At 51.2% G+C, this 21,608-nt stretch overlaps 2 protein-coding genes across 2 annotated transcripts in view; one reads left to right on the plus strand and one right to left on the minus strand.

The window, feature by feature from the left end:
- Nucleotides 1-3,895, minus strand: part of LOC138262290 (fap1 adhesin-like) — a 55,141-nt gene extending 51,246 nt beyond the window's left edge. The window contains exon 1 of the mRNA XM_069212189.1: nucleotides 3,717-3,895. Within this exon, the coding sequence (XP_069068290.1) occupies nucleotides 3,717-3,895 (179 nt within the window). The remainder of the gene's footprint in view (nucleotides 1-3,716) is intronic.
- Nucleotides 3,896-14,280: 10,385 nt separating this feature from the next.
- Nucleotides 14,281-21,608, plus strand: part of LOC138260946 (mitochondrial carnitine/acylcarnitine carrier protein-like) — a 79,171-nt gene continuing 71,843 nt past the window's right edge. The window contains exons 1-2 of the mRNA XM_069209493.1: nucleotides 14,281-15,110; nucleotides 15,276-16,477. Coding sequence (XP_069065594.1) covers nucleotides 16,367-16,477 — 111 coding nt within the window. The 5' untranslated portion in view covers nucleotides 14,281-15,110; nucleotides 15,276-16,366. The remainder of the gene's footprint in view (nucleotides 15,111-15,275; nucleotides 16,478-21,608) is intronic.

Here is a 21,608-nt window from a genome sequence, read left to right on the forward strand (position 1 = left end):
CTGCCTTCACTTCTGAAGAATTGGAGAAACTTGTGGATGGGGTCCTCCCCCAGTTTGCACTACTCTACGGTCCTCCAGACCAACAGGTATGTACACTGGGACCATGCTTTGTGGCCAATGCCTAGGTTGAGTGGGGTGAATGAACGATGGTGGGGAGGGGAGCGAATGAGGCATGCATCAAACGACAGATGAGAGCATGTGCCACATGGCAAGGGTGGGGATGGGGGGCCACTCACATCGAGCATGCAGAAAATGATTGTTTAATTTTCTCCCCCTATACATGTCACATAGGTCAGCGCCCATCAGAAAATCGACATTTGGCGTGCCATCGCCAAGGACGTCCGGACCCTGAGGCTCCACAACAGACGGGGCACCCACTGCCGCAAGAGGTGGGAGGACATCCGCCGCAGGAGCAGGAAGACCGTGGAGGCTCTGCTGGGGATGGCCTCCCAACATAGGAGGGGTGGCACTCGTCAATTGACCCCCCTGATGTCCCGGATCCTGGCGGTGGCCTACCCCGATTTGGATGGGCGCGTGAGGACATCACAGCAGACACAAGGGGGTGAGTACAAATACATTCTGCTGACTTTCTGCGCAGTGGAGGTGTCTGGGTGGGGGAGGAGGGCTGTGGCTAACCCTAGGCCAGGGCGATTTCCGTAGGCTAGGCCCCTCCGTTAGGCACGGCCCTGTGCCCCCGCCACCCACCTCTGTAGGTTGCCTAGTACAGCTAATCATGGCCCTCTGTCACCTATGTGTGGATTTGTCATCCATAGGCTTGTAGGCCATGTCCCACGGATTGAGTAGTGTACCCCAAGTGCGCGGCGTAGTGCAGGGGGCTTCTGTGTCTGTCCTCTCCGCCAACTGTGTCGCCAATGCATGCACTCAACATGTCTTTATTTCTCCCCCCCCCCCTTTTTTTGGTGGTCTTCCTGTTCATGAGTGCATTAGCATCATCAGGCGGAGGAGAAGTGGCATCGGAGCACGAGGGAGCTGCATCTCACATGGCCATGGAGGGCCATGCAACCGACTCGGAGTTCACCAGTGAGACGGAGGGCGAGGGGAGCTACACCGCGGGGACACGTGGTGACACCAGCGACACAGACACGTCCTCGGAAGGGAGCTCCCTTGTGGTGGCGGCAACATCCGTGCCCACCGCAACAACAGGTACAGCCGCCACCCAGCGCACCAGCTCCGCCCTCCCAGCAGCCCCTCAGCCTTCGCCCCGTGCACTCTCACCCAGGAAGGTGGGCATCTCCTTCACCCCAGGCACCTCAGGCCCTGCCCCAGTTACCCCTGCTGCCCTCAGTGAGGAGGTCATTGACCTTCTGAGGACGCTCATTGTTGGGCAGTCTACCCTTTTGAATGCCATCCAGGGTGTAGAAAGGGAGGTGCACCGGAGTAATGCATACCTGGAGGGCATTCATTCGGGTCAGGCTGCCCATCAGCGATCGTTCAACGCTCTGGCCTCAGCACTGACGGCACCCATTGTCCCTGTCTCTAGCCTCCCCCCTCCAACTTCCTCCACCCAGACCCAATCCCCTGTACTTCTGCCTGTCCCAGACACACCTACAGACCAGCCTGCATACACCTCAACACCCAAGGGAAGCTCATCCAGACATAAGCACCACACATCACACAAGCATTCACTCAAGCAACATCCACATGCAGACATGCCAACAGCCACTGCCTCCTCTGTGTCCCCCTCCTCCTCGTCTCCCTCCTCCCTCCCTGTGACGTCTCCACTCACACTTGCATGCACAACATCATCAGCCACTACGTCCATCACCAGCACACCCACCAGAACACTCCGCACACGTGCAGTCACCACCCCCACTGCCATTTACACGTCCCCTGTGTCCTCTCCCAGTGTGTCTGTCACCCTCTCTTCCGAACCACAGAAACGCAGGCAGCCACCCACCCAACAGCCATCCACCTCACGACAGCCTCTGTCACAAGCACCTGCACCCAAAGACACCAGACTTCACTCTCCTACAACCACATCCTCTTCCTCCACTCCCATACCCACTGCACCTACCCTTCCCACTGCTCCTAAAAAGTTTTTCCTCTCCAAAATTAACCTCTTTCCATCACCTGACCCACCCCCTCCATCTCATAAGACTCCAACCAGCACCTCAGCCACCACAAAACCTGGACCTACAAGGACAATAGTCCAAGGATTTTGGAGTCCAACACCTTCAAGGCCAGCTACTTCGGCTAGCAGTAAAGATACAGCCAGCCCAGCCCCTGGAAAGAAAGCCAAAAAACACAGTGCCCGGCGTGAGAGGGCAGAGACAGCAGGCTCCAAGGGCACTACCCTGGCACCGTCAGGAAGTGGGGTGCCACCTGGCACACCGACAAAGGGAGGAAAGGGCCACAGAGGAGCAGGGAAGGGTGGCAAGGGCAGTACGCCCGACAAGTCCGGCAGCAGGTGAGCTGGCCAGGAGGGCCCCACCAGCCCCATTCCAGGGGTGAAGGAGGACACCCACGGGCCCGGGACGGCAGCACAGGAGGGCCCCGCAAGCGAGAAGACAGATGTGCACGAAGGGCACGGCAGCCACATGTCGGGTGGCGAGTGAGATCCATGTCATGGCCGGATCTGGTGCCCTGGAGACACATGTCAAGCACCGCTGAACAGGGCCCTTCAAGACAAGCACCGCTGAACAGGGCACCGCCGTGTCAAGAACCGCTGAACAGGGCCCTTCAAGACAAGCACCGCTGAACAGGGCACCGCCGTGTCAAGAACCGCTGAACAGGGCCCTTCAAGACAAGCACCGCTGAACAGGGCACCGCCGTGTCAAGAACCGCTGAACAGGGCCCTTCAAGACAAGCACCGCTGAACAGGGCACCGCCGTGTCAAGAACCGCTGAACAGGGCCCTTCAAAACAAGCACCGCTGAACAGGGCACCGCCGTGTCAAGAACCGCTGAACAGGGCCCTTCAAGTCAAGCACCGCTCCGCTGGGCACTGCCGTCTCTGCACCGTTCCGCTGGGCCCTTCAAGTCAAGCACCGCTCCGCTGGGCACCGCCGTCTCTGCACTGCTCCGCTGGGCCCTTCAAGTCAAGCACCGCTGGACAGGGCACCGCAGTCTCATGCACCGCTGGCCCATTGGCAGAAGGGGCAGGGCCGGATCTGTGTCGGGCAGGGCTGCACGAAGCACTCTGGGCACCATGCCTCATCCAGAACCAGTAACTATGGAATTTACCCAGTTCCTTCTGAATGCATCTTTGTACTCCTCTTCACTTTTAGCATACCTACAGTCCACACTCACATTCTCATCTGCTTCATATACAGGTGGATTTACTCTTGGATCAAGGCGCATACCTAGTTTATCTTGATGTGGCCATCCTAAAATTGACATTTCCTTTTCCACTACAAAAACCTTAGCCCATGTCTTCCATCCCTTAAACTCCGTATCAGTCCAAATATACCATTTATGCTCAATTTTATGTCCTTAATAACTAAATTTTATTGGCCCCAAACACCTTTTTCTCCACAATTTCCTAAAACTATCATTAGCTATAATGGTGTACCACACACAGTAACCCACCAACAATCCCAAATGCTCTCTTCTTGCACCAGTTGCATATTTTATCAATAGCCGGGCAATGTTTAGCGCTTGTTAATGGGAAAAAAGTCCAAATCTATAGCAGCAAGTATTCTTCCTCTTATCACTTGTGCTACTAATACCATTCATATTGGTACTATTTGCACAATACCTCTGTTTAGAGTCATCTTTTAACTCTTTCACTGGAACTTGTTTTTTTGTTACTACAATCACAACACAACTTCCACTGTCCTTATGTACTTCTTTCGCACACTCCTCCGAAAGTTCAATTGTTGTTGCATCATTAATAGCTTCTTCCAAAGATGCATGAGTGAAGCATCCCTGCGTCATGTTACTCGTTCGGTACATTTGCATCATGAGTGCAGCATAACTGTGTTATATTACTTGCTTGTACGTTGGTGCCATTACTGCGCCACGACTGAAATGTAATAAAGCTTGCTAAGCATGAAGGCGGCTGATGCTGCCCTTCAGACAGGATACGATATAGAAAAGGGCAACGCAGTAACCCCCTGCAACTTAGGTATCAACCGGAATAAGGGTAAATTGCAAACAGGTGAATCATTTATAGAAATATTTTCTAAAAAACTCAAATCAATTAATTACCTGTCCAAAGAACTGCAGTTAGAATTAAACCAATGACTGGAACATATATCCAACTCTTATATGAACGGTTCCGAGGAGAATCTCAAGAAACAGGCGTACATAATGTTCAAATTGAAAGAGAACCTTTGTATTCAATATATACAATCAAGGGGGTGCCCATCAAAAACAATGCAGGCAAACATTCACCTTGTTAATCCAGATCTAATTGAGCATCAATGTTATAAACTCAAAAGTCAACATATGTTGAGTCTACTCTTATTTAAATTAATATCTTTCCACCAAGAAGACAATGATTTACAGGTGAAGATCCAACGATTCTATGGGACGAAGTAAACTTGGCGTCAATGTTTCGGTCTCTATTGTCTGTAAGATGCAAGACCAACTGTAGGAAAGTACATATCTTGCCTGGCATATTACCCCCATTTTTTACTGTATGTATGTTTGTTTTGGCCTGTGTCACTGGGATCCTGCTAGCCAGGACCCCAGTGCTCATAAAGTATGCCCTGTATGCGTTCCCTGTGTGGTCCCTAACTGTATCACTGAGGCTCTGCTAACCAGAACCTCAGTGTTTATGCTCTCTCTGCTTTTAAAATTGTCACTGCAGGCTAGTGACTTATTTTACCAATTCTGATTGGCACACTGGAACACCCTTATAATTCCCTAGTATATGGCACCTAGGTACACAGGGCATTGAGGTTCCAGGAGATCCATATGGGCTGCAGCATTTCTTTTGCCACCCATAGGGAGCTCAGACAATTCTTACACAGGCCTGCCACTGCAGCCTGAGTGAAATAACGTCCATGTTATTTCACAGCCATTTTACACTGCACTTAAGTAACTTATAAGTCACCTATATGTCTAACCTTCACCTGGTGAAGGTTGGGTGCAAAGTTACTTAGTGTGTGGGCACCCTGGCACTAACCAAGGTGCCCCCACATTGTTCAGGGCAAATTCCCTGGACTTTGTGAGTTCAGGACACCATTACACGTGTGCAGTACATATAGGTCAATACCTATATGTAGCGTCACAATGGTAACTCCGAACATAGCCATGCAACATGTCTAAGATCATGGAATTGTCACTCCGACAATCCCATGCATCCCCGGGGCTCCAGCATGGACCCCGGGTACTGCCAAACCAGCTCTCTGGGGTTTTCTCTGCAGCTACCGCTGCTGCCAACCCTCAGACAGGTCTCTGCCCCCTTGGGGCCTGGGCAGCCCAGTCCCAGGAAGTCAGAACAAAGGATTTCCTCTGAGAGAGGGTGTTACACCCTCTCCCTTTGGAAATAGGTGTGAAGGGACTAGGAAGAGTAGCCTCTCCTGGCCTCTGGAAATGCTTTGAAGGGCACAGATGGTGCCCTCCTTGCATAAGCCAGTCTACACCGGTTCAGGGATCCCCCAGCCCTGCCCTGGCGCGAAACTGGACAAAGGAAAGGGGAGGTGCCCAGAGCTCCTCCAGTGTGTCCCAGACCTCTGCCATCTTGGATGCAGAGGTGTGAGGGCACAATGGACAGTTCTGAGTGGCCAGTGCCAGCAGGTGACGTCAGAGACCCCTCCTGATAGGTGCTTACTGAAGCCAATCCTCCTCTGAGGGCCATTTAGGGTCTCTCCTGTGGGCATATCACCAGATAACGAATGCAAGAGCTCACCAGACTTCCTCTGCACTTCCCTCTTCGACTTCTGCCAAGGATCGCCCGCTGACTGCTCCAGGACGCCGGCAAAACCGCAACAAAGTAGCAAGAAGACTACCAACAAAATTGTAGCGCCTCATCCTGCCGGCTTTCTCGACTGTTTCCTGGTGGTGCATGCTCTGAGGGCTGTCTGCCTTCACCCAGCACTAGAAGCCAACAAGAAATCTCCCGTGGGTTGACGGAATCTTCCCCCTGCCAACGCAGGCACCAAACTTCTGCATCACTGGTCCTCTGGGTCCCCTCTCATCCTGACGAGCGTGGTCCCTGGAACACAGGAGCTGGGTCCAAGTGTCCCTGACAGTCCAGTGTCCCTTCTGTCCAAATTTGGTGGAGGTAAGCCCTTGCCTCCCCACGCCAGACAGTAATCCTGTGTACTGTGTGAACTGCAGCTGCTCCGGCTTCTGTGCACTTTTTCAAGACTTCCTTCATGCACAGCTTAGCCTAGGTCCCCAGCACTCTGTCCTGCAGTGCCCAACTCGCTCAGTTGGACTCTGACTTCGTGGGACTCTCTTTTGTTGTGCTGAGTGAACCGTTGTGCTCAGATCTTCTGAACGCATGTTCAGGTGCTTCTGCGGGTGCTGCCTGCTTCTGCGTGGGCTCTCTGTGTTGCTGAGCGCTCCCTCTGTCTCCTCTTCCAAGGGGCAACCTCCTGGTCCTTTCTGGGCCCTGGCAGCACCCAAAATCCTCAATTGTGACTCTTGCAGCTAGCAAGGCTTGTTTGTGGTCTTTCTGCGTGGAAACGCTACATCCTCCAGCACGCCGTGGGACATCTTCTGACCAAAGGAGAAGTTCCTGGCACCTTCCGTTGTTGCAGAATCTTTGGCTTCTTCCACCCTGAGACAGCCCTTTTGCACCTTTTGCTCCTGCCCCCCCGGACACCTTTGTGACTCTTGGACTTGGTCCCCTTCCTTTACAGGTCCAGGAATCCATCTTCAGAGCTTTGCAGTCAGTTGTTGTCCTTGCAGAATCCCCTATCTCGACTTTACTGTCTTTCTGGGGTAGTAGGGTAACTTTACTCCTACTTTCCAGGGACTTGGGGTGGGGTATCTTGGACACCCTTAGTGTTTTCTTACACTCCCAATGACCCTCTACACAGTACACTAGGCCTGGGGTCCATTCGTGGTTCGCATTCCACTTTTGGAGTATATGGTTTGTGTTGCCCTAGGCCTATTTTCCCCTATTGCATTCTATTGTGTCCTACAGTGTTTGCACTACTTTTCTAACTGTTTACTTACCTGATTTTGGTTTGTGTGTATATATTTTGTGTATATTACTTACCTCCTAAGGGAGTATATCCTCTGAGATACTTTTGGCATATTGTCACAAAAATAAAGTACCTTTATTTTTAGTAACTCTGAGTATTGTGTTTCTTATGATATAGTGCTAAGTGATATAAGTGGTATGGTAGGAGCTTTGCATGTCTCCTAGTTCAGCCTAAGCTGCTCTGCTATAGCTACCTCTATCAGCCTAAGCTGCTAGAACACCTCTAATCTACTAATAAGGGATAACTGGACCTGGCACAAGGTGTAAGTACCACAAGGTACCCACTATAAGGCTAGGCCAGCCTCCTACACCCACCTCAGGACGAACACAATTCATTGGAAATATAAAGACTATGTGGATCTTTGAACACTGTGTAACCTGTTTTGGAAGATTTTCCTCAGACCCATTCATATCAATCAGCATTTGAAAAGTGCAACACTGTCACCCAAAGGGGTAGCTGGGTGGTGTGTCTCGTCGAAGAGCCAAGTCTTGAGTCTCCTACAGAAGTCTGCCAGCAAGGGGTTGTACGGAGCTGGAGGAGAAGTTTGTTCCAGATCTTGGCAGCGATGAATGAGAAAGAGCTGCTGTGGAGGTCTCTCAGGTGGGGTGTGATATGGGTTCGTTTGGGGAGGCGTAGAGGGTGTTGCCACAGTCAAGGCAGCTGGGGATGAGGGCCTGAGTGACAGATTTTCTGGTGTTATTTGGGATCTATCTGAAGATTCTGCAGAGCAAGCAAAGTATGTGGAAGCGGGAGGAGGACACTGCACTGGCTTGTCGTTTCATGGTCAATTGGCTGTCTAGGTTGATGCCGAGGTTGCGTGCATGGTCGATAGGTGTGGGTCTAGGTCCAACTTCGGCAGGCCACCAGCTTTGGCCCCATGCTGAGGTGTTCTTTCTGAAGATCATTACTTCGGTTTTGTGGGAAATTGTGTTGGAGGCAGTTGTCTCTCATCCATTTGGCTACGTTGGTCATGGCGTTGCGTAAGCTGTATTTGGCGTTGGAGGGGTCCTGGTGAGCGAGAGGATCAGTTGAGTGTTGTCTGCGTAGGAAATTACGTTGAGTAGGATCTGACGACGTCTGCAAGGGAAGTCGTGTAGATGATGAATGGGGTGGGGTAAAGGGATGATCCTTGTGGTATGCCACATCTGATGCCTTTGGGTGTAGAGGGAGACAGTCGGATGCTCTGTGTGCGACCTGTAAGGAAGAATGCGATCCACTTGAGGGCGTCTTGCTGTATTGCCTATGTTGTAGGGTCTGTTGATGAGACTGTTGTGGGAGACGATGTTGAACGCCACAGACAGGTCGAGGAAGATCAGGGCCGCAGTTTCTCCATGGACGAGGAGTGTTATGATGTCTGTGGGGGAGATCAGCGTGCTTTCAGTGCTGTGGTTCGCACAGGATCCTGATAATGAGACATCCAGTAGGTGTTTTTTTTTTTTTCCAGGAATTCGGTGAGTTGCTGGTTGTTGGCTGTCTCCAGTACTTTGGCTGGGTAGCGGAGCAGGAAGATCAGACAAGAGTTTTTGAGATTGCTGGGGTCGGCGGAGGTTTTCTTTAGAAGGGGTCGGATGTCAGCGTGTTTCCATTTATGCTGGAAGGTTGCTGTAGAGATGGAGGTGTTGATGATGCTTGTGAGTTGCGTGCTGATTGGATTCATTGCGAGGTTGTAGAGGTGGTAGGGGCACGGGTCGGTGCCCCCCCCGAGTGGATGGAAGACATGATGGCTGAGATGGTCAGGGCAGTGAGCGAAAAGCTCATTGGGGTTGAGGGTGGCGGGATGGAGGTTGAAATTGTAGATGTTGGTGATCTTCTGTGGAAGTAGTCTGAGAGGGTGTTGCAGAGTTCTACGAGGGGAGGATGGTATTCTCTATGGCAGTGGGGTTGGAGGATTCTTTGACTATTTTGAAGACTTCCTTTGTGTGGTTGGTCGTGGAGTCTCTGCTGGTGGAGATGGCCCCTTTCTTGGCTTCTTTGATGTTCCGCTGATAGTTGCTGAGGGCTGTTTTGTGAGCTGCTCTGTTGCGGGGTTCTTAGTGGTGCGCCATCATTTCTCCAGTTGGTGGCAATTGCGTTGGTGGGCCTGAGTTCTGGGGTGTACCAGCTGGCATGTTTAAATTGTTGTATTTTGTAGGTGTCAATGGGGCGACTGTTGGCGCTGTTGGTGATCCAGCCAGTGAAGTTCTGGACGGCCTGGCCGAGGTCTGTTGAGGCCTCGGGTTGGGAGGTAGTGAGGGCCTCTGATCACTGAGTTTCCGTGACCTTGCGACAGCTGTGGTGGGAGGAGATCTGACACCTAATGATGATGTGCTGTGCGTCTGTGATGGTGAAGTTCACTCTGGTGTGGTCAGTCCAGGTGAGTTCTGTGCAGTGATTAATTTGTAAATAAAAACGTGCTGGTGCCCAAAGTCCTCCTTTTAGACATGCGGCTGCTGCAATTAAATGTGGGAGCACGGAATACTGAGGCAGCGTAATCCTGAAGCCATCTCAGGCCTCTTCTATCCATGTACAGCCACTCCCTGCCCCTTCAGCTCACTATTGCAGCTTTCTGCTTTCTCCATTTGTGATGCTTTCTCGTTTTTCTCTTCTTCCGTCTTTCCCATACGTGTCTTTTGATCGCAGTAAATGCTTGAAGCAGAAAAATAAGCGCTGGCCCTAAAAAATAATTGCTGGTGCCCCGCACCGGACACAACAATCACAAATTAAGCACTGCGCATATGGTATCCCTGTCAGACGCTGGCTGTCAGCTGCATAACACAGTCAGGCACTGGGTATCAGCCATATTACTGTCACGGTGGGAGTTTCCCCCCAATGTTTAGGAGTCATTTTTGAGGTGTGCTCTTTGGGCCGCGAGGCTTTCCCTGGTGGTCCCGAAGAGGGAAGAGCTCGTCACAGCGTCTGACGTGCTAAGACCGACGACCCTGTGACTGCGGGGCTGTGGGTCTAGTGTTTCCTCCGGCAGAACTAAACATCCACCTAAATAGCGCGGGAAAACTGAAAGTTTGGTGGGCACGAAAACCCGACACCTTTGTGGCACTGACATTCATAAAAGGCACATAAAGTATCGCAACGGAAACGTTGTAAATTGTAAAGAGAACAGACCTCTTTCGGGGTCTTAAAGGATGAACTGGTTAATGACTGCCCAGGGCGCTAACTATTCGCCCATTATAAGCTGTCGGTGCGTGACAGCCTCGTCACTCTCGAGCAGGCCGGGAAATCCACAGAGGCACAGGGTGGTCCCAGCACACCGTCCCGGTGTGAAGTCACTGCGCCCCTCTCCTGGGCTGGGACCAGGCCAGGGGTCACGAACCCTAGGGTGGGCGTCTGCTGCCCGGCATGCCTTCATGTTCTCAGGGTCCAGCCGGATTCCTACTCTAGCTTCATTCATGAGATGGGCAGTTTGTTCTGGGAGGACCTGGACAACCCCTCACACCACAAGAATGTAGCCTGGCTTGCCTCAGTGCGAAGCAGAGATTAATACTGCGAACTGTGTATAAGAGCCGAGGGATTCTAAGCACTGCTCCAGCACTATATTCAAACCCTTTCTTCGTTTTATGTATAATAAACATCGTTCAGTTTGCACTACAAAGCAGAAAGAGGTTGTCCATGAATACAGTCTGGAAGGCAGGGCCAGATAATGCACCCGGCATGCCACCTGTCTAAAGGGCAGAATATAGGGCAGTTATAGAAATATTTTCTAAAAAAATCAAATGAATTACATGTCTAAAGAGTGACGAAATGAAACCAATGATTGAAACCATATATTCAACTGTAGGAGGCTGGCCTGGTTTGTGGTGGGTACCTTGGGTACGTACACCTTATACCAGGTCCAGTTATCCCTTATTAGTAGATTAGTAGTGTTACTGCCGCTTAGGCTGTCTAGGGGTAGCTGTAGCAGAACTAGGAGACATGCAACGCTCCTGCAATACCTTTATAGTTACACAGTACTTATACACAAGAAAGACAATGCTCAGTGTTACCAGAAATAAAGGTACTTTATTTTAGTGACACAAAGCCAACAATATCTTAGAGGCAATACTCCTTCTGGAGGTAAGTATTATACACGATATATACACTAGCAACCAAAATCAGGTAAGTAAACAGTCATAGAATAGTGCAAACGGTAGAAAACACAATAGATTGCAATGGGCCTAGGTGGAACACAAACCATACACTAAAATAGTGGAATGCAAATGTCGAATTCCCCCCTAGACAAGTGTAGTGTGTAGAGGGGCGCTGGGAATGTAGGAAAACACCAAAGGTAAGTAAAGTACCCCACCCCAGAGCCCAGGGAAGCAGGAGTAAAGTACAGCACGTTTCCTCAGAACACACTATAAGTCGTGATGAAGAATTATGCAAGAACCAAGCAAGACTGCAAGCAACCAACAGTAGATTCCTGGACCTGAAGACCTGTGGAGAGAGGACACCAAGCCCAGAAGTCGATGAAGAGTCCAGGAAGAACAGGAGCCCCTGCACACCTGGAAGAAGGTCCAAAAGTGGATTCTCCGGTTAGAAGAAAAGTACAGAAGTGCACCAAAGAAGATAGCTGCGGGTTCCTGCTTGGTGCAAGAGGTGTCCCACATCGAGTTATTGAATGCAGGCTGTTTGCGTCACTGGATTCCACCAACAAGCCTTGGTTCAAGCAAATATGCGGTGTGCGTCAAAGAGGAGCTGCCTGGACCCAGGAGGGACCTGGGGGTCTCAACTCAGACTGAGGAGACAGAGGTGGCCCTCAGCACTTCAGAGAGCCATCAGAAGACCAGGCAGCACCCACAGGAGTCTCAGAACAGGGTGACAAGGAAGATGCAAAGTGTGGTCGTCACAGCACTACACTGGAGGATCCCACGCCGCCGCAGAACAACTCAGAGAGCTGTGCGTCGCAGGATGGAGTACTGGGGACCTGGGCTAGGCTGTGCACAAATAACTTTTGCAAGAAGTGCACAGAAGCCCAAGGAGCTGCAGAAGACGTGGAGCATAGGGGTACTGTCGCAGCATAGGGAGGCAAACTCTTACCTCCACCAAATTTGGACAGCTGGACCTTTGCACAGTCTGGGCCACTTCAGTCCACCACCTGTGTTCCAGGTATTACGCTCGTCGACAGGAAAGGAGTCCCAGAGTACCGGTTGTCATCACAGAAGGGTGCCTGCTGAAGCAGGGAAGTGACTGTCACTCCATGGGAGATTCCTTCGGTTCTTCTTGTGCAGGATGAAGACAGGCAGTCCTCAGAGCATGCACACCTTGGAAACTGTTGCAAATGCTGGCTGGAGCTGGAGCTAAAGTTGCAGGTCACAGGAGTCGTCCAGGATACTTTGTTGCAGTTACAGCGGTTCCTGGAGCAGTCTGCGGTTGATCTGACGGTCAGAAGCTGAAACAGAGAATGCAGAGGATTCCTGGAGGAGTCTTGCAAGCCGAATCTGAGGAAACACCCAGAGGAGAGACCCTAAATAGCCCTGAGAGGGCGATTGGCTACCTACCCAGGTATGCACCTATCAGGAGGGTCTCTGACGTCACCTGCTGGCACTGGCCACTCAGATGCTCCCAGAGGGTCCCACACCTTGGAATACAAGATGGCTAACGCCAGGGACACTCTGGAGGAGCTCTGGGCACCACCCCTGGGGTGATGGACAGGGGAGTGTTCACTCTCCTTTCTTTTTGCCCAGTTTTGCACCATAGGAGGGACTGGGGGTCCCTGAACTGGTGTCCTGTGCACTGTTTGTGCCCTTCAATGCATTTCCAGAGGCTCAGGGAGGATACCCCTCCCATGCCTGTAAAACCTATTTTCAATGGGAGAGGGTGTAACACCCCTCTCCTAAAGGAAATACATTAGTCTACCTTCCTGGGATTGCACTGCTCAATCCCCAGGAGGGCAGACACCTGTCTGTGAGGTGGCAGCAGCTGGGGCTGCAGTGGAAACCTCAGAGAGCTAGTTTGGCAGTACTGGGGGTCCACAGTGGAGCCCCCAGGGTGCATGGGATTGCCCCCCCATACCAAATTTGGATTGGGGGGTCAATTCCATGATCTTAGACACCTCACATGACCATTTGCAAAAGACACATATGGGAAAGACGGAGGAAGGGAAACACAAAAAAGTGTCACAAATGGAGAAAGTATAAAGCTGCAAGAGTGAGCTGAAGGGCCAGGGAGTGGCTGTACATTAGTAGAAGAGACCTGAGATGGCTTCAGGATTATGCTGCCTCAGTATTTAGTGTTCGCACCTTTAATTGCAGCAGCCGCATGTTTAACAGGAGGGCTTTGGGCACCGGCACGTTCTTATTTACAAATGAAGCACTGCATATACGACTCACATACGGTGTCTGACACGAGTATCTGACAGTGTTATGAACTGACACCCAGTGCCTGTCAGTATTATGTAGCTGCAACCCAGTGTCTGACAGGGACACCGTATACGACTAACATCCGGTGTCTGACACGATCATGCTGTTATAAACCTGACACCCAGTGTCTGACTGTAATATGCAGCTGACAGCCAGTGTGTGACAGGGATATCATATACTGCCCACACCCGGTGTCTGACAATGTTATAAACGAGATACCCAGTGCCTGACTGTGTATGCGGCTGACAGCTGCCTGACAGACACCATATACTGCTCACACCCGGTGTCTGATACGAGTATTTGACGGTGTTATAAAGCTGGCACCCAGTGCCTGTCAGTAGTATTGGCACCCACTGTCTGACAGCAATCCCATAAACGTCTCACCCGGTGTCTGGCGACGACATTTGACAGTGTTATAAATCCAATGCCTGGCGTTAATATGTGGCTGACAACCAGTGTCAGAAAACAGTGCACCCCCACCCCCTACCCCCCCCCCCCCCACGTCTCTGGCAGCCGGTGTCTGTCAGTGATAAAGAACTGAGGCCCAGCCCGGGGCTGCCATATAAGGCTGCTGCCAAGCCCTGGCGGGGCGCGGTCTGACAGACACCCCTTGGGGTACACGTGTGCTTATCACGGCACGAGCAGCACCTCCTGTCTGCCTGCGGGGTGAGCGCACCCAGGGCCCGCCCTCCCTGCAGGAGAGGCACTGAGGTACAACTAGGAACAAGTCATTCATTAAAGTGAACATGTGGGAAGGGGGGCAGAGTCCGCGCGACTGAGTGATTAAAGGGCACGGGGAGGGCCCCTCTGTCAGAGGCGGGACAGGACTGAGAGCCGGGGCCTCTCCTATGGTGCTCTTGGGTGATCAGTATTCTAGCCCGGGCACTGCCACCCTGCCAGTGCCTCTCCTTGAGAGGGTGGCGCACTGGCCTCGGAGACCAGGGTCTCTTTCAGAGGGTGGTCCCAGGGCTGGTGGTCTGTAGCAGGCTAGCAGCGTCTGAGCCTGGTCGAGGTTTCACCCTCATTTCCTGACAGACCCCCGTGCTGCTCTCCCTTCTATCCAACAGCTCTCTCTTCCCAGGCCCTCTCCCTTCTATCCAACAGGTCTCTCCTCCCAGACCCACAGACCCTCCCCCTTCTATCCAACAAGTCTCTCCTCCCAGGGCCCCGTGCCCCTCTCCCTTCTATCCAACAGGTCTCTCTTCCCAGACCCCCAGACCCTCTCCCTTCTATCCAACAGGTCTCTCTTCCCAGACCCCCAGACCCTCTCCCTTCTATCCAACAGGTCTCTCCGCCCAGGGCCCCCGTGCCTCTCTCCCTTCTATCCAACAGGTCTCTCTTCCCAGACCCACAGGCCCTCCCCCTTCTATCCAACAGGTCACTCCTCCCAGACCCCCAGACCCACAGGTCTTCCCCCTTCTATCCAACAGGTCTCTCCTCCCAGACCCACAGGCCCTCCCCCTTCTATCCAACAGGTCTCTCCTCCAAGGCCCTCCCCCTTCTATCCAACAGGTCTCTCCACCCAGACCCACAGGCTTTCTCCCTTCTATCCAACAGGTCTCTCCTCACAGGGCCCCAGACCCTCTCCCTTCTATCCAACAGATCTCTCCTCCCAGACCCCAAGACCCACAGGCCCTTCTCCCTGCTATCCAACAGGTCTCTCTTCCCAGACCCTCTCCCTTCTATCCAACAGGTCTCTCTTCCCAGGGCCCCGTGCCCCTCTCCCTTCTATTCAACAGGTCTCTCTTCCCAGGCCCTCTCCTTTCTATCCAACAGGTCACTCCTCCCAGACCCCCAGGTCTTCCCCCTTCTATCCAACAGGTCTCTCCTCCCAGGCCCTCTTCCTTCTATCCAACAGGTCTCTCCTCCCAGACCCACAGGCCCTCCCCCTTCTATCCAACAGGTCTCTCCTCCCAGACCCACAGGCCCTCTCCCTTCTATCCAACAGGTCTCTCCTCCAAGGCCCTCCCCCTTCTAGCCAACGGCTCTCTCTTCCCAGGCCCCCGTTCCTCTCCCCCTTCTATCAAACAGGTCTCTCCACCCAGACCCACAGGCTTTCTCCCTTCTATCCAACAGGTCTCTCCTCACAGGGCCCCAGGCCCTCTCCCTTCTATCCAACAGGTCTCTCCTCACAGGGCCCCCGGCCCTCTCCCTTCTATCCAACAGGTCTCTCCTCTCAGCCCCCAGGCCCTCTCCCTTCCATCCAGCAGGTCTCTCCTCCCAGACCCACAGGCCCTCTCCCTTCTATCCAACAGGTCTCTCCTCCCAGGCCCTCTCCCTTCTATCCAACAGGTCTCTCTTCCCAGACCCACAGGCCCTCCCCCTTCTATCCAACGGCTCTCTCTTCCCAGGCCCCCGTACCTCTCCCCCTTCTATCCAACAGGTCTCTCCTCTCAGGGCCCCGTGCCCTCTCCCTTCTATCCAACAGGTCTCTCCTCCCAGACCCACAGGCTCTCTCCCTTCTATCCAACAGGTCTCTCCGGGCAGGGCCCCCGTGCCCCTCTCCCTTCTATCCAACAGGTCTCTCCCTCCAGGTCCACAGGCCCTACCCCTTCTATCCAACAGGTCACTCCTCCCAGACCCCCAGACCCACAGGTCTTCCCCCTTCTATCCAACAGGTCTCTCCTCCCAGGGCCCCGTGCCCTCTCCCTTCTATCCAACAGGTCTCTCCTCCCAGGGCCCCCGTGCCCCTCTCCCTTCTATCCAACAGGTCTCTCCTCCAGACCCACAGGCCCTTCTCCCTGCTATCCAACAGGTCTCTCCTGCCAAGACCACAGGCCCTCTCCCTTCTATCCAACAGGTCTCTCCTCCCAGGCCCACAGGCCCTCTCCCTTCTATCCAACAGGTCTCTCCTGCCAGGCCCCTGTGACCTCCTCGCTTCCATCCACCCACCGTGCCAGGGGCACCCGGAGATGACACAGAAGGGGAAGGGGGAGGCGGTGTCCCCCGTGAAGAATTTCTTTGCGGGGGGTGCCGGGGGGGTCTGCCTGATCCTGGCGGGGCAGCCCCTGGACACCATCAAGGTAAGTGCTTGAGTCCCGCTGCGTGGTGTGTCCTGTCCGTGACGTGGAGTGAGGGTGTTATATCACCGGGTGGTATCGTGCTGTGTTTTATGTTATTTGTTCTATCGTAGATTCACACAGGGGGTGTTGTATATCGGTATGAACTATGTCATTTTATTTGATGATATTTTTAAAGGTGATATCACGTTGGTGCATATTTTCCTGTTATTATATATTTTTGCATGTTGTCATGTTTATAGAAAGTTATATTAGATTAAAAAAGGGGAATTGTAGGAACTAAAGGCCATGTTCTAAAACTTTCCAAAAATCAAGTGTTTCCAAATAAGCAACGGCGCCTCCGGGTGGAGTCTCCTGGATGGGGGGGCGCGGGCGATGATGGGCCGGTGCCACAGATCTATTGGTCCCGTCCCCAACCCCTCGGGCCCCAGCACCGCAGCAGCCGAATGTGCCTAGAGGCCACTCAAAGAGCAAACAGGCATTGCAGCTTACTTCACATGTTAATGTCTTTAACTGCAAAGCAGTGTTGTTTGCTTAAAATGTTTAAATATGACGTTATATGGGCGTATATATATGTATATACACACAGTCATCCACAAAAGTCAGATTTAAATATGTTAAGAAATATTTGTATAAATATACAAATAATAGTTGTCATTGTAGATAGGTGTAGGAATGAGACACGAGCCCACATTAAAAAACTCAAACACCACTGAAATATGCCAGTAATAGTTTAGTAAAATAACTACAACTTGTGCCCCTATCATGCTCTGCTTGTGACCTCACATATTGCATCACTCATGACGTGAAATTACATCATTGATGACATGTCTAATGATCTCAGTCAAAGCCTCTGGTCAGACCCTGCATCCAGTCTGCATGAGAACCTCTGGTCAGACACTGAATCCAGTCTGCATGAGAACCTCTGGTCAGACCCTGCATCCAGTCTGCATGAGGGGCTCTGGTCAGACCCTCTGGTCAGACCCTGCATCCAGTCTGCATGAGGACCTCTGGTCAGACCCTGCATCCAGTCTGCATGAGAACCACGGGTCAGGCACTGAAAACAGTCTGCATGAGAACCTCTGGTCAGACCCTGCATCCAGTCTGCATGAGAACCTCTGGTCAGACACTGAATCCAGTCTGCATGAGAACCTCTGGTCAGACCCTGCATCCAGTCTGCATGAGGGGCTCTGGTCAGACCCTCTGGTCAGACCCTGCATCCAGTCTGCATGAGGACCTCTGGTCAGACCCTGCATCCAGTTTGCATGAGAACCACGGGTCAGGCACTGAAAACAGTCTGCATGAGAACCTCTGGTCAGACCCTGCATCCAGTCTGCATGAGAACCTCTGGTCAGACACTGAATCCAGTCTGCATGAGAACCTCTGGTCAGACCCTGCACCCAGTCTGCATGAGGGGCTCTTGTCAGACCCTCTGGTCAGACCCTGCATCCAGTCTGCATGAGGACCTCTGGTCAGACCCTGCATCCAGTCTGCATGAGAACCACGGGTCAGGCACTGAAAACAGTCTGCATGAGAACCTCTGGTCAGACCCTGCATCCAGTCTGCATGAGAACCTCGGGTCAGACCCTGCATCCAGTCTGCATAAGGACCTCTGGTCAGACACTGAATCCAGTCTGCATGAGAACCTCTGGTCAGGCCCTGCATCCAGTCTGCATGAGGGGCTCTGGTCAGACCCTCTGGTCAGACCCTGCATCCAGTCTGCATTAGGACCTCTGGTCAGACCCTGCATCCAGTCTGCATGAGAACCTCTGGTCAGACACTGCATCCAGTCTGCATGAGGGGCTCTGGTCAGACCCTCTGGTCAGACCCTCTGGTCAGGCCCTGCATCCAGTCTGCATGAGGGGCTCTGGTCAGACCCTCTGGTCAGACCCTGCATCCAGTCTGCATTAGGACCTCTGGTCAGACCCTGCATCCAGTCTGCATGAGAACCTCTGGTCAGACACTGAATCCAGTCTGCATGAGAACCTCTGGTCAGACCCTGCATCCAGTCTGCATGAGGGGCTCTGGTCAGACCCTCTGGTCAGACCCTGCATCCAGTCTGCATGAGGACCTCTGGTCAGACCCTGCATCCAATCTGCATGAGAACCTCTGGTCAGACCCTGCATCCAATCTGCATGAGGACCTCTGGTCAGTCCTTGCATCCAGTCCGCATGAGGACCTGAGCTGGGTGCCTCAGCTCCCACAAGGCTCTGCACCCGACCGTCCGCAAGAATCACCTCCGCCGGCCCACGATCTCCAAGCCTATATAGGACAAGTTTGACACAGGGCTTAGCCTTTGGTCAACCTCAGCTAGTGACAGGCGTTGTACATACACACCGGAGGTTGTCAGCAAGGCCTGATGGTACAAACGATCCTACGTCTCACATACAGAGCCTCAGTGAGACAGTTAGGCATCACACAGGGAACACATACAGGGCACATACTTATGAGCACTGGGGCCCTGCCTGGCAGGGTCCCAGTGACACATAGACTAAAACAACATATATACAGTGAAATATGGGGGTAACATGCCAGGCAAGATGGTACTTTCCTACAGGTGAGGCAGAAGTATTCACTTGTTCTAATAACTCCATTTTGGGTTTCTTAAGCATGGTTTCCAATGACCCTGGAACTAGTTTGCGACATACCCTTTTTGCTTCTTGTAGAGAAAGGCCTTTTACTAATTGGAGCTGGAGAGGAACACCCTCCGGTGCTGAATGGGACTTTGAATCTTCTTGCTTGGAGAGCATTAGGAGATCTACAGAAATGTCAGGCCTTATGGGAAGAGATGAACATCTCCTGGAGGAATCCTGGGGTCCAGGTACCCACTGTAGATACAGAGGGATATGGAAATTATGGGTTCGTTGGTGCTCGGAGCGTGACCTGGATCCTGTGGAAGCACCTATGGTGGAGGTAGTTAACTTCCTCGTAGAGCGGTTTGATAGAGGCCTTGTATACCTAACACTAAATTGCTGTAGGTCTGCAATTTCTGCAGGTCATAGTGTGGTCGATGGCAGCACGGTAGGTAAGAACATCTTAGTTTGTAGAGTGCCTAAAAGCATCAGGTTGAGGAGACCTCCAAAGCCTAGGTATGATACTCTATGGGATTTTAACTTAGTCCTCTCTATGTTTACGTTCTGGCCTGGTAATAGATTCCTTGATCTAAAGAGACTTTCCATGAAGTTGACCTCTTTACTTTGTTTAATTTCATGTAGACGAGTCTCTGGCGTCAAAGCTTTGGAGGTAAGTAACAGAGTTTATGACAATTGTGGAGTTACCTTTGAGATTACAAGAAGAACTAAAACTATGTCTGCTTCGATTTTTTAGCCACGATTTGACTAATACAAAAAGCTATGTTTTGTGGATTGTATGAAGGAATAAGATGCCAGAATGGGCAAATTCTGTCCTCACGTCACAGACCAGTTATTAATTTCCTTTGTCAAGCCTTTAAAAGCAGATACTGCAGCAACTGTTGGTAGATGGGTGAAATAGTCTATGCAGTCAGCTGGCATTGACTTACAGAGATTCCACGCTCATTCTAGGAGGGGTGCAAGGGCTAGCCAATCCTTTTTTAAAGGTGGTAGGCAAGAGGATATGTGAAGAGCTGCTGACTGGTCTAATGCTTCAACATGTTCTACGTTTTACTGTAAACCTATTGAGCATTTGTCTGATGTGGTGCTGAGGGGCTACCAACATGCATAATGGGAGCCTCTGGCCTTGTAATGAAATAGCGATTCTCCAAATTAAATGAAAAAAGAATCTGAATTTCATTAAAGACACGGAGGCTAACAAAATCCCACCCTCCCAACACTAGTGTATAAAAATAAAAAAATAATAAAAAAAGGTTAAATGATTGCACTTTGTTTATTCTGTGTTTAAGAGCTTACATTTTAAGTTCATTCTTAGCTTATTACTGCCTTGTTGTTGAATATTCCTACCCTTTCGGGTGCTTCAATGATTTTCTCTCTCTTCCAGAGAATAACCAGTAATTGGAATGATTGGAATGGTTAACTGGCATAAAAAGATTATTATTTGGGAAGTTTTATTTCAAGGGTTTCCTTGCCTCTGTCCGACTGTGATGGATCTGACTGGGACTCACATTTACAGGAGAAAGATTGTTGTTGACATGGTCTTATTATTATGTGATGCATGTTCTGCTCTGGAAAGTTTCTTTTATGATGCTTATACTTTTAAGTGCTGCATGGATAGCAGTAAAGGAATAATGCATAATATCAGCCTCCGTGTCTTAAATGAAATTCATTGCAGATGGGTCAATTACAGGTGGGGTATGGAGGAGATTCCTGTAGTCTCAACAATACACAAACACTCAGGGGGATCAGTGCATTGTTAAGGACACATGAACCCCCCCCTGCACTGTTAAGAACATCCAATATCTGTTGAGGACACCCTGTGTCTGAGAGATTCCTCACTCTCAAGGAGACACTGCATCTGGGAGGGGGGGATCCTTGCATTCTCAAGGACTCACAAGGTCTCTGAGAGATCCCTGAATTGTCAAGAGCACAGTAGGTTTAGATGGAGAACCCTGCATTGTAAAGAATGCAAATGGTTTGTGGGAGATCCTTGAACCCTCAAGGATAGAGGTCTCAGGGAGATCACTGCAATCTCAAAGGAACACACGGTGTGGGAGTAGTTGCTGCATTTTCAAGGATACAAGGAACTGGGGGAGATTTCTGCACTCTCAACGTACTAGATATTCGTGCTTGCTTAATAGCAAAGTGTGTTCATACACTTTTGACTGGACCATAGGGACTTAACAGACCGCTACTAATGGAAGATACGGACCACTCTTTCAAAGGTTCACCATTAAACAAGCATGAACATCTAGATTGGGACCCCAAGGACAGACTAATAGGGCTCACCTACAATACATGTGAGACTAAGCATAACACTCTTCTTGACATACAAACCATCTTACCTTTGAAAACACTGCAGACCTGCGTGCCATTGAGGGGCGACACGCGTGCTGGATGGCCTAAGTTCTCTGCTACCGCACAATTAGAGGCTTTCCTTTTTTTTCCAACTGCATTAAATAAATGTGCACAACAATTAGTAAGTAGTCTCTGCCCACTCTTACACAAAGAATATCAAACTACATTTATTATTATTGAAAATT

The sequence above is a fragment of the Pleurodeles waltl genome, chromosome 10, assembly GCF_031143425.1.
Source record: "Pleurodeles waltl isolate 20211129_DDA chromosome 10, aPleWal1.hap1.20221129, whole genome shotgun sequence".
Lineage (NCBI taxonomy): Eukaryota > Metazoa > Chordata > Amphibia > Caudata > Salamandridae > Pleurodeles > Pleurodeles waltl.